General features: G+C 46.7%; 1 protein-coding gene and 1 long non-coding RNA gene across 7 annotated transcripts in view; one reads left to right on the plus strand and one right to left on the minus strand.

The window, feature by feature from the left end:
- LOC112409424 (uncharacterized) overlaps positions 1-6,810 on the plus strand; it is a 19,014-nt gene extending 12,204 nt beyond the window's left edge. The window contains exons 2-3 of one of the 2 annotated variants that reach the window (XR_003005153.1): positions 2,748-2,849; positions 6,167-6,810. This is a non-coding gene — a long non-coding RNA (uncharacterized LOC112409424). Of the gene's footprint in view, positions 1-2,747; positions 2,850-4,047; positions 4,184-6,166 lie in introns of those variants that run through there. The other variant, XR_003005152.1, reaches the window with a different exon arrangement.
- MEFV (MEFV innate immunity regulator, pyrin) overlaps positions 1-11,352 on the minus strand; it is a 14,605-nt gene extending 3,253 nt beyond the window's left edge. For 4 of the 5 annotated variants that reach the window (XM_024759526.1, XM_024759528.1, XM_024759527.1 and 1 more), the window contains exons 1-6: positions 10,077-11,352; positions 6,956-7,774; positions 4,614-4,993; positions 4,093-4,188; positions 805-1,035; positions 366-388 (exon numbers count right to left, since the gene is read on the minus strand). In XM_024759526.1, coding sequence (XP_024615294.1) covers positions 366-388; positions 805-1,035; positions 4,093-4,188; positions 4,614-4,993; positions 6,956-7,774; positions 10,077-10,524 — 1,997 coding nt within the window. In that variant the 5' untranslated portion in view covers positions 10,525-11,352. Of the gene's footprint in view, positions 1-229; positions 389-804; positions 1,036-4,092; positions 4,189-4,613; positions 4,994-6,955; positions 7,775-10,076 lie in introns of all 5 variants that reach the window. The other variant, XR_003005150.1, reaches the window with a different exon arrangement.
- Between the last annotated feature and the right edge of the window lie 4,019 nt (positions 11,353-15,371).

Here is a 15,371-nt window from a genome sequence, read left to right on the forward strand (position 1 = left end):
GCTTAGCAGTTCCTCTCCTGGAAAGTGCTTCCCTCACTGTGGCCACAAGCACTCCTGCAGGAACAGTTTTCATAAGGCGAATTGCATGGGACACAGTCTGTTAGGGGGGGTTTCTTATGAAGCCACCACCACACAACAGGCCATGTTCATTTGGTCCAGTCTTTGACCCCATGCTCCCCCTCCTGATTGTGCTCCCATTCTTGCTACACAAGTCCAGAAAGGCCTTCACCTTCGGAAGCTGCAGGAGATGGGAGGACCCAGGGAGGAGCCACAGGCCCCGGGTTGGGATCATCTCCCTCCTAGTTCTGCCTCCCCAAATGCTTCCTGCAGTACACCCAAGGGATCATCAGGGGACCTCTTGGTACCTGTGCAGGGTGACTCTGACGTCCTAGGAGAGAAGAGAGGGAAGTTCTCTGTTACCAGTCTCATAGGGGCTGTACTGACTCCTTGGCCTCCCCTCCTGGGCTCCCAGCCCCACAGTGTCAGCAAAAATGGGGCACCTCTCCCCAGTTCTAATTCTAATCTGCTGAGGTGGCACCCTGGCTGGGGCCTGCACATAACTGTACCCAAACTCTGCTGGTCTCTTCTGGGAGATGTCACAGGATCCCCTAGATACTGGGCCATCCTGGGCTCCTGAGAATTCATTGAAGGGGCCTGGGCATTGTGGGTCACCAAGACCAAGTCCCGCCCCTGGCCCTAAGGGCCTCACCCACTGGCTTGGGCAGAGCTGATGGCAGTGCTGGGAGCCCATGTCACCCTACTGCACACAGTGGATGGGGGAAAGCCAGGCCCAGCCACACTTACCTTCATAAGCTCCCATTCTGGCTGGCACTGCTTGGCCTCCAGCTCCCCAATCAGCTTGTCGAGAAGGGCGATGTCCCCTGTCACCCGGGTGCCATATGTCTCCCTGACTTGGCTAATGGTCTGGCCCAGCTCCTCCAGACAGGCCACAAAGAGCTGCTCTTGCTGCTCTAAAAACTGGCATAACTGCTCCAACTGGTACTGGATTCTCTGCTTCTGGGTTTCAGCTTGTTTCTGGGGAACAGAAGTCAGGGAGGTGTAGGGGCCTATGCGGTGAGGTAGACGTGTGTGCCCAGGGAACCCGCAGAAGCCCACCTCCTGGAGGTGGGTAAGAGCAGGCTTCCTCAGCCTCTTGGAGGCCTGAATTCCAGAGTAGGAGACAAAATGGGCTGGAACCTTCCAGAAAAGGTTGGCTTTTGGAAAATGCCCTAAAACCTGGTAAAATGGATTGAATTGTGTCCCCTCCAAAATGTATGTGTTATAAGTCCTAACCCCAGTACCTGAGAATATGATCTTATTTGGAAATAGGGTCATTGAGGATGCAATTAGTTAAGATGAGGTCGTGCTGGAGTGGGGTGGGCCACTGGAGTGGGGAAATTTGGACACAGATACACACACATGGAGAATGCCATGTAAAGAGACACAGGGGGAAGGAGACACCTAAAAGCTAAGGAGAGAGGCCTTGGAGCAGCCTTCCCTCACGGCCCTCAGAAGGAAGCATTTCTGCCAACACCTTGCCTCCAGAACTGTGGGAGGCATACATTTCTGTGGTTTATGCTGCCCAGTTTATGGTACTTTGCAAGGGCAGCCCCAGAACACTAAGATAACTGGTGTCACCTTCTTCCTTCCTTGAAAGGCAGCATGAGGATTGCATATGTCTGGAGTCATAAACAGACAAGGTCAGGACCACAAAGTCTCCAGGAAGGAGAGTTCTCTCCACTCCCCGACAGTCTCACACTGCCCTGAAAGGGGTCAGTCAGTCCATCTATTTGAACGCAAGTGAACTTGACTTCCAATATTCTTGCACACCGGCCAACCATGACCTCTTCTGCCGTCCTCTTTCTCATCATCACTAAAAAGCTTCTGTGGACATGTGAAGTGGCTCTAGGGCATCTTTCCTTCCTCCAAGGAGGGAGAGGGCCCTTCAGATCTACTAGGACTGGACAGAAGAAATCTCATTTTTGGCTCAAAAGGACAGGATTAAGTCTTTAGTTCTTTTGAACCAAAACAATTTCTTCACCTTTTGTCGTTGTTGTTTTTAATATGGGCACATTCATTTATTAGCTAAACTGATACACACAATTAACAAAAAATACTAGTGGACAGAACTCTCGTGTAAATTCCAGAGAGCCCAGGGCCTCACAGGATGCTTTGTGGATGTTTGCCCGGCTCCTGTTCCTCCACCCACCGTAGTCCCTTAGTCGACATACGAGAGTGGTTCTGATGTTGCTTGGTATTTTCTTGTAATTAAGGAATAAGACTATAAACTCGATGTGTGTGGAATCTCACTCCTTCCTCTGTGACATCAGCAACCCTGCTGAATCACGTCCTGGGTTTCAGGTGCAGAAGAGTGTTCTCTCAGTCTTTAGAATGGAGCACCGCAGTGTGCATCTGGTCTGCACAAGTCACACTTTCTCCAACACTTTCTAAGTCTAGACAATCAACAAAACAATCAACCAAGGCTGGGCTGTGGTATTTGCCATTTCTGTGGTGTTGATATTCCCACTGTGGCCAGTTTCAAGTTTCCAATGTGATGTTCCTAAACATGGAGTCTGGAACACTTGTTGTTGTTCACGGCAGTAACGTGGACTTTTTTTTTAAGAGGACAGGTCAGTTGTCTCATTCAATGGCCTATATTCTAAAATTTTATAATTTTTCTCATGATTAAATTCAGGAGAAACATTTGGGGCAAGAATACCGTAGACCTAATGCCATGCTCTTTCTAGCATACCCCACTGGGAGGCAAAGACTGTCCAGTTTGCCATCATCATTATAATCATACTAGGATTGATGCTTGGTTAAGGAAGCGTCTACCAGATATCGCTACTGTAAGTATATATTATTTCCTTTATAATTCCTAAGTAATTTGGGGAGTGGTACTTTGAGAGTGTGTAAATATCCTGTTCTCTTACGATTTTCTCTAAAAATTTTAGTATCTGTTGCTGATCCCTGTCGGTGTCAATTGTATAGTGGAAATTTTCTAATTCAATTATTCTTCTATACTTGTTTTATCTGGGTTTCTGCTGTAAAGAAGAGCTTTCCCAACCCCTTCCCTATGATTTAAAAAATTTCTTTTAATTATTGTAAAAAGGAGGAGGAGAAGGCGAAGACCTGAAAACAGCATCTCCTTTCCACAGAGCCCGTGTCACTGTATCTTAAGGGAAGGCTGAACCCTCTTGTCTCCCTGGGTTTCCCTGATCAGCCCAGGCTCCTGCCTCACCCTCCTTGGGGGGGCACCCCTGACCTCTGCTCCATCCACAAGTTCCAAGCCACCTGGGATTATAGGAAAGGGTTTTCATTTTACTACAACTCAAGAGTTTCCCAAAAGTCAGACACCTGGACCAATGCCACCCTCCTTCCATTCTGCCCTTTGTTATCTTTGCCTGTTTCCCACTGCAGTGTGGTGGGTCCCTGAAGAAGTTTGGAACTCAGAGTGGGAGACAGGATCCAACCAACAGAAATGCACCAGATAAATCAAGGCTCTGGGGGTAGGCTCCTTCGCATGCAGGGAAAACAGGAGCAACCTAACGCATCTGAGTCTGGACAACAGCTTAACAGGAAGGCCACTAAGTTGTACTTATTGAGATCTGTGACGTTTCTTTAAAATCACAGTTTTAAAGAAAATGTCTAAGCATTTGAATTTTAAAAATCAACATGGTTTTTGTACAAAAAAAAAAGTACAATAGACCACAACAACAATTATAAAAACAATACAGAGGAGTATTTAAAGTTGAATAGTCTCTCCTCCCCTTTCCTCAATCCCATTCCTCAGCTACAGCCACTGGCATTCGTTTCTCTAAACCATTTTGTGGTGAGTCTAAGAAAGCATGACAGGGTCCTGGGAGATGCCACTTCTTGCTGGAGGTGGTTTCCCTCCCCAGGGACAAGCTCATCCTTTGACACCTGTTATTCCCTGCCCCCCAAGAGCAGGTGATTCTAACTATGTGATCAGCTCTGCTTCCCTGTGAACCAGTACAGGACATCAGGGACCCCTGCTCACTCTCGGTTCCCTCCCTCCTTCTGCAGGGGTGAATCCAGGCAAAGACTGGCCACAGACCACCCTAGCCTTACCAGGAAGTTTGCTGTCTTCTTATCCCCCTGAGATCTCTGCTCCTCTCCAGATTTTCTCAACTCCTTCAGATGCTCCAGCTGCTTCTGAATTTGTTTCTGGAAAAAACGAGCACTTGTCAAAGCTTGAACTTGGCTCCTCCCATCTTGGTGCCAACTCTAGATGGGAAAACTTGCTTCAGGGAATAAAGCTGAAGGTGAGGAAGCCAAGAGCACAGGGAGAGGTACCCAGGAAAGAGGAAGAATGAATCCATCACACCAAAGGAAGCAGAGCCAAGAGGCAGTGAGAAAGATTTCTAATGACCTCTTGTGAGCGCCTGGATTCAGCCATACCTAAAGCTAGATTCCTATAGCTACATGAACCAGTAAATCCCTCTTTGCTGGCTTACTTTGTATTGTGTTTGCCATTTACAGCCCAAAGATGCTGGCCAATGCACCAACTCCCAGGGTTTTGGAGGAAATGAAGCAAGCCCCGATGTGTTCAAGTGCCCAGCAGAGAAGGACCCCAATGCAGGAAGCCCTACCTTGTATTCCAGGGCGGCCTCCTCGATGGGGCGAACATGGTGGCCTCGGTGCTCCTGACTCAGCCTGCAGATGAGGCAGATGGGTTCCCCGTGGTCCTCGCAGAAGAGCAGCTGGACCTGCTTCATGTGACGCTCACACTGTGGCAGGGACTTGGGGCTCAGGCTGGCCATCTGCAGGCCCTCCTGCCACTCGAGGCTTCCATGGCTCTTCCCCGGGAGTAAGTCCTGGCACCGAGGGCAGCTGGATGAGTAGCCACGTGAGACCTCAGGATCCCTAGAAGCAACGGAGCAGCTGCAGGAAACATGCACACAGCTGCCACCAACCGGGTCTCCTTCCTGGGCATAGCAAAGGCGACACACAGCCTTGTCCTGCAGTCTCCCTGGGGACATAGCAGTGGAAAAATCTCATGAGTGACAAACCCAAGATGTTACCAAGGAATGCTGCAAATCACAGCGAGAGTCCGTGCCTGGGATACGTACATTCTCGGTTAGACTGAGGCCCCTCCCTAGCTTGTCCTCCCCCGACTTCCCTCCAGCGAAGTAGCAAAGGAGCCACTGGGACTGAAGGCTAAGGGACAGATTTCATACCAGTCCTGAGGATTGGAATTCTTGGGCATTTATCCTAAAGAAAGGCCTTTTGCTACAAATTCTATGCCTTCTTCCTGCACACACGCTGATAACAGGTGATATAAAGACAGTAAGACATTCCGACTGGTGTTTGCCGCTTAACCACCACCTAGACTGCTCATAACTTGAGTAGAGCTCCCAAGGGATGGTGACTCGCTCATGGCCAGACCCCCAGCCCCTAGCAGAATCCCTGGCATGTGGTGAGCATTTGGGAAGTGCGTGTTGAATGAAGGAATGAATGGGCCACTGCTCACATCCAGATTCAGGAAGCATGAAGTGAAAGTAAAGAAGGGGACTTTACAGGCTGAAGGGTATAGCCCACCATGATGACCTACAGCTATGACCAGCTCTGCCCCAAGACCATAGCACAGCTTCATAAAGCAGAAATGACAGAAGATACAGGAGGAATAGAAACGCACTCAATCCATGAGTCCCCTCCTGCCTCCTCCTCTTGCAGGGCCCCAGGAATTCATATCACATCTGCAAGTGAGATTGCGAGCTCCCCAGTGACCATTTTCTCCTCCTTCCCTTGTGATAGTATTGATTGCTGTCCATATGGCTGCTCCCCACCACCACCCAAAAAAAACTACATTTCTTAGCCTCCCTTGCAGTTAGATGTGGTCATGTGACTCCAGACACACCTCACTTCATTACACTTCACTTTATTGCCCTTCACAGACTCTTTCATTTTTAAGAAAATGACGGTTTGTGGCAACGCTGTGTTGCCAGATGATGGTGAACATTCTTTAGCAATAAAGGTGTTTTTTTTGCAATAAAGTGTATTTAAATTAAGGTAGGTACATTTTTCTTTTTAGACATAATGCTATTGCACACTTAATATAGATGATAGTATAGTATAAACATATGCACCAGGAAACCAGAAAATTCATGTGACTTGCTTTACTGCAATATTCTCTTTATTGCAGTGGTCTGGAACCAAACCCAGGACGTGCCTGTACATTCTGGCTAAGAGGAAGTAAATGGAGGCATCACGAGCAGCATCTAGAAACTTCCGAAAACCTTCCCTAAGTGATACTATTCTCCTTTGTCCCTCCATCCTGCTGCCTGGAATGAGGATGCCACCATCTGAGACCACAACCTTGGGAGCAAACTCCGTAGAGCAGAAAAGCAGCAGGAGCTTGGGTTCCTGACCACGGTGTACCACATTTGTCCTGGACCACCTGTGTGTCATTTATGTGAAAGAGGAACAAACGTCTATCTTGTTTCAGCTATGTTATTTTGGCGTTTCTGTCATTCACAACCCATCACCATCCTAATTTCTGCCTCTTTAGTAAAAGAGACCTAGGACTTTAGCCAACAGCTCCCTCCCTGCCCAGACAGAGGCGAATAGTAGAATCGCAGCCCCATGACATACTGCCATGAGGTATTGTGAGAAGGTGATATTTGTACCCAATCTTTCTCAGATGTTCAACCTGGGGTCCTTGAAGCCCTTGGGAATTCTAAAGAAGGACTTCTTTAGAGTGTCTAAGAACTAACTGAAATGTATGCAACATTTTTATGAAAATGTGCAGATATGCATTTTTCAGGATTCAGAGCCTACATCAGATTCTCAAAGGGTGGAGGACCTCAAGGGGGACCCAGAGATCCAGTGAAATGAATACAGTGGGGATAAAAGCAGGTTTGCAGGGGGAAACCTGCAAAGGTCATCATTCCTAAGGATGCCAGGTCTTCTGGATTCTGAGGTCCTTTCTTACCTGAAGATGGAGGGACTTCTGGATTTGAAGGATCATGGAGCACACCACCTACCACCTCCTCCAAGGCCTTAGAGGTCTTTGGAGCCTCAGTTCCACTCTTCTCTGCAGGTACTGTGGACTCTGGATGCTCCCAGATCTTCTTTCCAGCCAATGATACACTGGAAAGTGTATTCCTGAGTGCTACCCCCTCCAGAGTTATGGCATGTTCTGGATTCCTGGATCCTTTCTCTGCAGCCACAGTAGCCCCTGTGTTCAGAGTGGCTGCTGAGCCTGGATTCTCACTTCTCATTTTCTCTTGAAGCAGAAGAGTTTCTGGGTTGAGAGGTTCTGTCTCTCCTGAAGAAATGGTAAATTCAAGACTTTTGGGTCGCTTCTTTCCTGAAGGTAAATATGCTTCAGATATCTTAAATTCTCTCCTTCCCAGGGACCCAGCAAACGACCCACTGGAGAGTCCTTGGAGCCTTCCTGCAGAGCTGGCATTCCTGCGCAGCCTGACCCCCACATTGCTCCCCTTCTCCCCCTGTGGCTTGCTGGGAAAGGGGCTTCTCTTGGAAGACAGAGTTGTGTTCCTGGCCCCTGGCTTGCCCTGCACATCCGGGTGCTCAGAGCCTTTCTGATCTCTCTGTTTGCCCAGAGGCTTCTTCTGGGGCCCCCTTCCAGCCTCCGGCTGGATGGATGGTGGGCAGCCAGCCCCATCACCACTTTGTCGCTGCTTGTCACCTTCCAGGCTATCTGGTATCTTCAGACTCTTGGGCTTAATCTCCCCAGAGGAACCAGACATTGCTGAACTGTCTGTGTCACTTTCTTTTACCTGACACCCTGAAAAGACAATGAGATGGAAAGGCATGAAAATGTCCAGTGCTCAGGTTCAAGGTTTGGGGGAAGGGAGAGAAGACAGAATCCCTTTGGAAATTAGAGAAGCTCAGGACATTCTAGACAACAGCAGTCAATTACCATTAAATAAGAACATACTAATTATCTGCTATCTTATTTCTGAAATAGTGCTTTTCAAACTTTTTAGGCAGGAGAACTTGTTTCCAATATAAGGTCTTACATAGAATTCTTAATATATAAGTGAAAACCCTAATTTATGGGTATACATTTGTGTGCGATTTACAGATCTACAAAACTCACTTTCAGTCAATAAAGATCAGCACAAAAAATTGAAATCGGGGTCATGAAGGACAGTGAAAACTTCAGAAACGAATTTATTTTGGGTTTTTTTTCCCCCTTTGGTTTCATGAAGTGAAGAAAATCCTAACTCACACAGATAAGTGTAAATGGTAATTTTTTTTTTTTTCAGTACGCGGGCCTCTCACTGTTGTGGCCTCTACCGTTGAGAAGCACAGACTCCAGACACGCAGGCTCAACGGCCATGGCTCACGGTCCCAGCTGCTCCGCGGCATGTGGGATCTTCCCGGACCGGGGCACGAACCTGTGTCCCCTGCATCGGCAGGCAGACTCTCAACCACTGCGCCACCAGGGAAGCCCAATGGTAATTTTTTTTAAAAGACAGCTTGCCTGGAAATTTCAGAACAATGTTTAATTAAACAGAAATGACAGGAAGGGCTGAATTCCAGGGTCTCCATAAAAAGGAGTTCAAGCATGAACTGTCACACTGATGGCCTCCAATGTTTTAAAATTTGGTTAATCACTCATTTTAATATGAATTTGTTAGTTTTGTAAGTTAGTTAATAAAATTTGAATCAACTATTTGCTAACATTCTAAAGAATCCCTGAAATGTCTTCCTGGGATACAATTTGAAAACCACTACTTTAATAAAGAAATGAAAATAACCTATAATTAGCACCTTAATTTTTGGTTTGAAAAGCCCTTATTAAAATTAAAGTTGCTTAAAACACTTCGCTATTGGCTTTCTAGGAAAAATATGTTATGAAAACTGGTTCAAGAACTGGTAAGAAACCCTGAAGAGATGAATAACCAGATTTTAAAATACAAAAAATTAATTTTAAAATTCTACTCATCAAATTACACCAGACTCAGATTACAGTTTAGCTTTATCACTCTTTCAAAGAGCAGAGAATTTTTATGTTATGTAAACTCTTCTACCTCATAGAAGCACATGGAAAGCATTCCTAATGTATTCTTAAAGTCTAGAAATAGAAGAAAATTTCAAACATCGAAAAATAGTTTTTTAAACTGATCACAGATTAGCCCCTCCACCCCAAATGTCCAAAAAAAAGTCTTTAAAAGCAGAAATCAAATAGGCCACAGTCTTTGATCACAATGTAATAAAATCAGAAAGTTACGGCAAAAGAGTAGCAGAAGAAGGATAAGGAAGGAAAAAAGGAAAGAAAGATAAAATAAAAGGAAGGAAGAGGGGCTTCCCTGGTGGCGCAGTGGTTGAGAGTCCGCCTGCCAATGCAGGGGACATGGGTTCGTGCCCTGGTCTGGGAGGATCCCACATGCCGCAGAGCGGCTGGGCCCGTGAGCCATGGCCGCTGAACCTGTGCGTCCAGAGCCTGTGCTCTGCAACGGGAGAGGCCACAGCAGTGAGAGGCCTGTGTACCGCAAAAAAATAAAATAAATTAAAATAAAGAAGGAAGAAAGGAAAAGGGAGAGAGAGAAGGAAGGAGAGAAAGAAAGACAAAGAGGAAAGGAAGGAAGGAAAAGAAAAGGAAGGAAAAAGTCCCTTTAGAATTTTAAAATATCTTTGTAACGTGTTAGAGAAGAACTCAAAACTGAAATGAAGTGGATAACAGTGAGATTACCCATCAACCCTCTTGACAGGAGTGGTTAGTTTCTTGCTCATCCAAAGATACTCATCTGTAGGTAAGTGTTAATGACAAATGAAGTGAGGAATTCTCTACCAACAGACATCCAGCTCCTGCCTTTCCTGATTCTGCCCCATAGTCAGAACCTCATGCTTCTGGGTTTTTTTAAAAAAGCCATTGAGAGCCTTAGCTTTACTCCAGCTTCCAAGACCAGAGAGCGGGAAAGGACTTGCTTGGCTAAAGTCACCAGGGTTGTTGCAGACCTCGGACTCCTAACCCCCAAGTCAGGACGCACTGGCCGAACTGGTCCCTCTTGTATCTTCCACCCCACTCTGCAAACAGCCAGCAGTCGCAGTGGGGGAGGAGGGCGCATGGGGCAGCTTACCTGGGCCGATTGCACTGTTGAGCTCCTCTGCCAGAAGGTGCTGGTTGATGGCCCTCAGGACCTGCAGAGTCAGCCGCACGGCGTCCTCCTCCCCATAGTGGGTGACCAGCAGAGTGGCCAGCTTCACTGGCTTGGCTGTCTGGAGTTGGCCCCGGGGAATCCGGGAGTGCTCCTTCTCCAGGCTGGTGTTCTGCAGCTTGAACTTGAACTTCTCAAAGTCATAGGGCACCAGCTCTTCCAGGGAGTACAGCAGATGGTCACTACGGGTCTTGGCCATGGCGTTGACCAGGAGAGGCTGGAGGCAACTGTCTGGCTTCTGAGGGGAGAAGCAGCTGTCTGTCCTGGAGCCCAGAGGGAGACTAAGAAGCAGCTTGTGAAATAACGGAAAAGGCACAGGAAATGCTCTGTGTTTTGGTAGGAACTGAGAGTAAGGCTGTGAGTATGTCATTGTTGGTTTGTGTTCTCTTTCTTACGGATTCAGAGGCTTTTCCAGCTGGGAGGACTCAATGCCTTGTCAGACACCTGGTCGTCAGCACCCAGCTCTCACTGACTTGGGCTGGACTGCATAGTGGTGGATGAGTCTTTGAGGAAGGGTCTGGGATTGGATTCCAGATTCTGGATCTTTGGGCAGGCAGTCAGATGCTTCCTTCTCCCCTCCCAGGATACAGGGGTGGGAGTGGGTGGAACAGAGCCCCTGGTCCCATGCTGGAGAGAACCATGATGAGGGTCAGCCCCTCTGGCCAACTGCTCTCCTCCAGACTCTTGGGGTTTTATTGACCCTCTGGAGCTAATGACAGGGGGATGGGGAGCAGCAAATACAGCCCTGCAAGCTCTGCCCCTCCCTGCCCAAGAAGGCAGGTGAGGCCAGAGGGGCACCACCAGGAGACAAGCCCTGGGGTTGCCCCTGTTGATGTAGTTCCAGTTGTCTGGTTCTTCCAGCAACACGAAGGCCTCGAAACGCGACGCCTGGGACCACCATCCTGATTTATTTGTCCCAGCGCTAACTTTGCCGTGGCTTCCTGGGAGCAGACTCCGGAGGGAGGGTGTCATGCATGCACGTGTACTGAACACATGTTCTGGACCAGGATGCTGGAGAAACAAGGGTGAAAAAGGCATAGTTGTTCTTAGGGCTTGCAGCCCAGTATGGGGCCCCAGCGGTGGCTCCAAAGCTAATGGAGTTTGTATGGGGGGAGCTGACTGCTTCCTCCGTTAACGGCTGTGTCTTTCTGCTACATTGATTTTTATCCTCAACTTTTTGGTTCAAAGAATTTCAGGGCTTCCCTGGTGGCGCAGTGGTTGGGAGTCCGCCTGCCGAGGCAGGGGACGTGGGTTCGTGCCCCAGTCCGGGAGGATCCCACATGCCGCGGAGCAGCTGGGCCCGTGAGCCATGGCCGCTGGGCATGCGTGTCCGGAGACTGTGCCCTGCAGTCTGGAGCCTGTGCCCTGCAGGAGGGGCCGCAACGGTGAGAGGCCTGCGTACCGGAAAAAAAAAAAAAATTTCAAATTCACAGAAAATTTGAGAGCATAGTACAATGAACACTTATATACCCTTTACCTAGGTTCAGCAACCATTTACATTTCATGTTTGGTGATTCTCTCTCTCTCACACATGCACACACTTTTTTGTTTTTTTGAAGCATTTCGTAATAAATTGAAAGCATATCAGATATCACTTCAAATACCCTAACTATCCTAAATACTAAGAATGAGGATACAAGGATATTATTTTATTATTTATTTATTTAAATTTTATTTATTTATTTATTTTTGGCTGCCCCCACTCAGCTTGTCAGATCTTAATTTCCTGACCAGGAATTGAACCCGGGCCCTCTGCAGTGAAAGCGCCGAGTCCTAACCACTGGACGGCCAGGGAATTCCCAAGGATATTATTTTAAATAATCACAGTAGTATTATCACACTCAGGAAATTTAATGTTGTTACAATACTACAAGCTTTCCATAATCAAATTCCCCAATTGTCCTGATAATGTCTCTGATAGCTTTTTTTTTGTCCCAATCCAGGATCCAATCAGAGATCCTGCATTGCCTTTAGTTGCCATATCTCTGTAGTCTCCTTTTATCTAGAACACTTTCACATTCCCCTCACCTTTTAAAATTCTTTCAAGACATTAATGTTTTTGAGGGCTTCCCTGGTGGCGTAGTGGTTAAGAGTCCTGCCAATGCAGGGGACACGGGTTCGAGCCCTGGCCCGGGAAAATCCCACATGCTGCAGAGCAGCTAAGCCCGTGCGCCACAACTACTGAAGCCCGGGCGCCTAGAGCCCCGTACTCCGCAGCAAGGGAAGCCCACGCACCTCGATGAAGAGTAGCCCCCTGCTCGCTGCAACTAGAGAAAGTGTGCGTGCAGCAAAAAAGACCCAACGCAGCCAAAAATAAATAAATAAAAAATAAAGTGGGGACAGTGAGTGAGGTCTCAGACCTGGAGGCTTGCTTCGTCAAGCCCTCTTATTAAAAATAATAATAATAATGTTTTTGAAAAGTCCGTTCCAAGCACAGTGTCCCTCAATGTAGATTTGTGTGATTGTCTCCTCATTAGACTGAGGGTCCATCCACGCCTCCTTGAGATCTCTCCATTGTAAAAGGCCATTTTTTTCTTTGTAATTAATATGGAACCTCGGTGTGTGGAAGGGTCTTGGTCCCTCACAATCTTTCACCCCATGGTATTAGCCTTCATTGATGATCCTTTCCTAAATCAGTTGCTAGAGTGGTGGTTGCAAAATGGTGGTATTTCTATCACTTAGTTGGCATCATTTGCACATCCTGGATTAAACTTTGTGTGTTTCTCATGAAATGTTTGGCTTACAGATGTTTTGTTGGTAATACAATTACCCTTCAACGTTGCTTACTCTGTGCTTTTTTTTTTTTTAACTCTGTGCTTTATATCCATTATTCTCTAAAATCTCTGCAGTATCCCTTCAGTGCAGGATTCATCATCTCCATTTACAGCCGGGATTAGTGGCTTAGATACTTGCCCAGAGCCAGGGTTCAAACTCACTCCATTAACCACTTTGCAGTATTGTCTCCCTGCATGATGGTACTTTGTTATTTTACTATTCACCACTAACTGTAGATGTCACCTTTTCAGCGACCAACGAGGCTCAAAATGGGCCATGCTGACCATTCCCACAGGTCAGTGACAGCATTCTGTTGCCTGGCTGAACAAACAGCCCCTCTGTATGACCAGCCTGGGATCAAGGCTTCCGATTGGTCTATGGGCTTTATATCTTACAGAGTATTAAGTGTTTGGGGTTTAACAGCTGACAGCATCCAGTTTTCTGGATCGTGGTGAGAAAATAATACCCAAACCCAACAACTTCCCTAAAAAATGAATGAACCCAAATGCACTTTTATGGTGCAAATGTCAGATGTGTGAAATTCTCAGGTTGGGCCAGAAGGGTTTTTAACTGGGGTTTCTCTGGGACCAGGATCTGTACAAGATTCCGGAAGGCAGTCTCCCACTGCTGAGACAGAAATGATGAAATCGTGCAATGCCACAAAGCATCCTTCGTGTTCCTGGGATCTCTGACACCATCTTGTCTGGCCAGGAAACTCCTCTAAGCTAAGACTAAGGCAGCTACGACAGAATCGGGTAGGAAGTGGGGCTTTCCAGTCTACAGCAGGATATTTTGCAATTTCAGTGACACTTTTTGCAACAGGGGCAATTCTGAAGCAGGGACTTCTTGAAAGGCAGTGTTTTGTTGCCACTGAGGCCTTTCTAGGTCAAGAGAGGTTCACAGAGCTTCCATTTTTTGAGGTTCCGGTGATTTAAAATGAAGAAATGTGAAAATAGGATTATAGTCCTTGGGATGCATTTTAAATGTTTGATTTAACAAGTAAAATGGATTGTTGATGAACTCTTCTTTCTTGTACCTCTGTGACTATACCTCTGTAACCTTCAAAGCAGCTTTCAGTCCTGTACCTCTGTGCCTTTATTTGGGGACATGACAAATCTAAAACCAATGCAACTGCTGCAAAGGGTCCAACTTTTGCTCTCCTCCTAAGTGATGCACAGCTCAGACACCCGGATCTTTTCTCCATTCCTGGTCATCAGGGGTATCATTTTCTACCACATTCATTTTTTTTATCATTTTGGGATTTTAAAATCAATATGTATTTTATAATAAAAAAGATAGTTTTTAAAAAGTATTTTATAATTAGCTTAGCTTCAAAGCTGATTTCAGTCCTGTCCCTGCAACCATCATGATAAAGGAGGTTTACTGTATTTGAATATAATACATATCTCTTATTAAGAGAATGGAAAGACCTGTTGAGAAGATTGTGGAAGAGTTCCTGTGTTAACCTGGAACAGAAAATAATGGATCCCACTGTGACCCAAACTCTCCCTCACCCACCAGTATATTGAATTTTAAGGGAGAAATCTGAGACTTTGAGAGGCTAACCATTCAAGTACAAAGTGAATTTCCAGGCAATGAACTCCCTCTGAGAAACATACTGTAACTGTGGTCTCTGAGGGTGAACCAAATTCAGGGAAAACCTCCGACCTCCTGAGCAGAATGGGAAAGCAGGGAGAGGAAGCCAACTTCCCAAAGTAGGTTGCGGTGGGTGGCTTTGACCTGTCCCAGGTGATGCAGTAGTGGTGTCAGAATAGGTCTCCAATCGGCTTACCAAATGAGAGCTTTGTTTGCACTATGGTAACCTTAAGCAAGAGCGTTTATAAGTTATAAAGTGCAGTACACATTCTGATTGTTAACTCTAGATGAAGAGTAAGTGGGTGTTCATTTTACTCTTTAAATTTTCCTATGTATTTAAACTTTTTTTTTTTTTTTTTTTTGGCCTGTCCACATGGCATGCGGGATCTGGGATCTTAGTTTCCCCGACCAGGGATGGAACCTGTACCCCCTGCAGTGGAAGTGGGGTCTTAACCATGGACCACCAGGTAAGCCCCAGCATCTTACAATTTAAAAAATTGAAAAAAAATTTTTTTGTTCTACCAGTGTTTATATGGACCCTATTAGGAGGCTCGCCTTGAGCATACAGTCCCTGACAGCCAAAGGCAACTGCTTTCCCTTCCCCGCACCCTTTGAGGTTCGGTTTACATAATCCTGCCCCCACTCCCAACTCCCACCTCCCACCCCTGGCAGAGCTGACCCCTCTTGCCTGGTGCTCCGGTCATTCCTGTTCACCACCTTGCATTGAAACTGTTTATGAGTTTGGAAGCTGCCCGGAGTGGTGAGGAGATATGGGAATCCAAGATCTAGGACCTGTGTGACCTGGGCAAATTACTCGACCTCTCTGAATTTGTTTTCCTGTCTGTC

Source organism: Neophocaena asiaeorientalis, unplaced genomic scaffold, assembly GCF_003031525.2.
Source record: "Neophocaena asiaeorientalis asiaeorientalis breed wild unplaced genomic scaffold, Neophocaena_asiaeorientalis_V1.1 scaffold254, whole genome shotgun sequence".
Taxonomy (NCBI): Eukaryota; Metazoa; Chordata; class Mammalia; order Artiodactyla; family Phocoenidae; genus Neophocaena; species Neophocaena asiaeorientalis.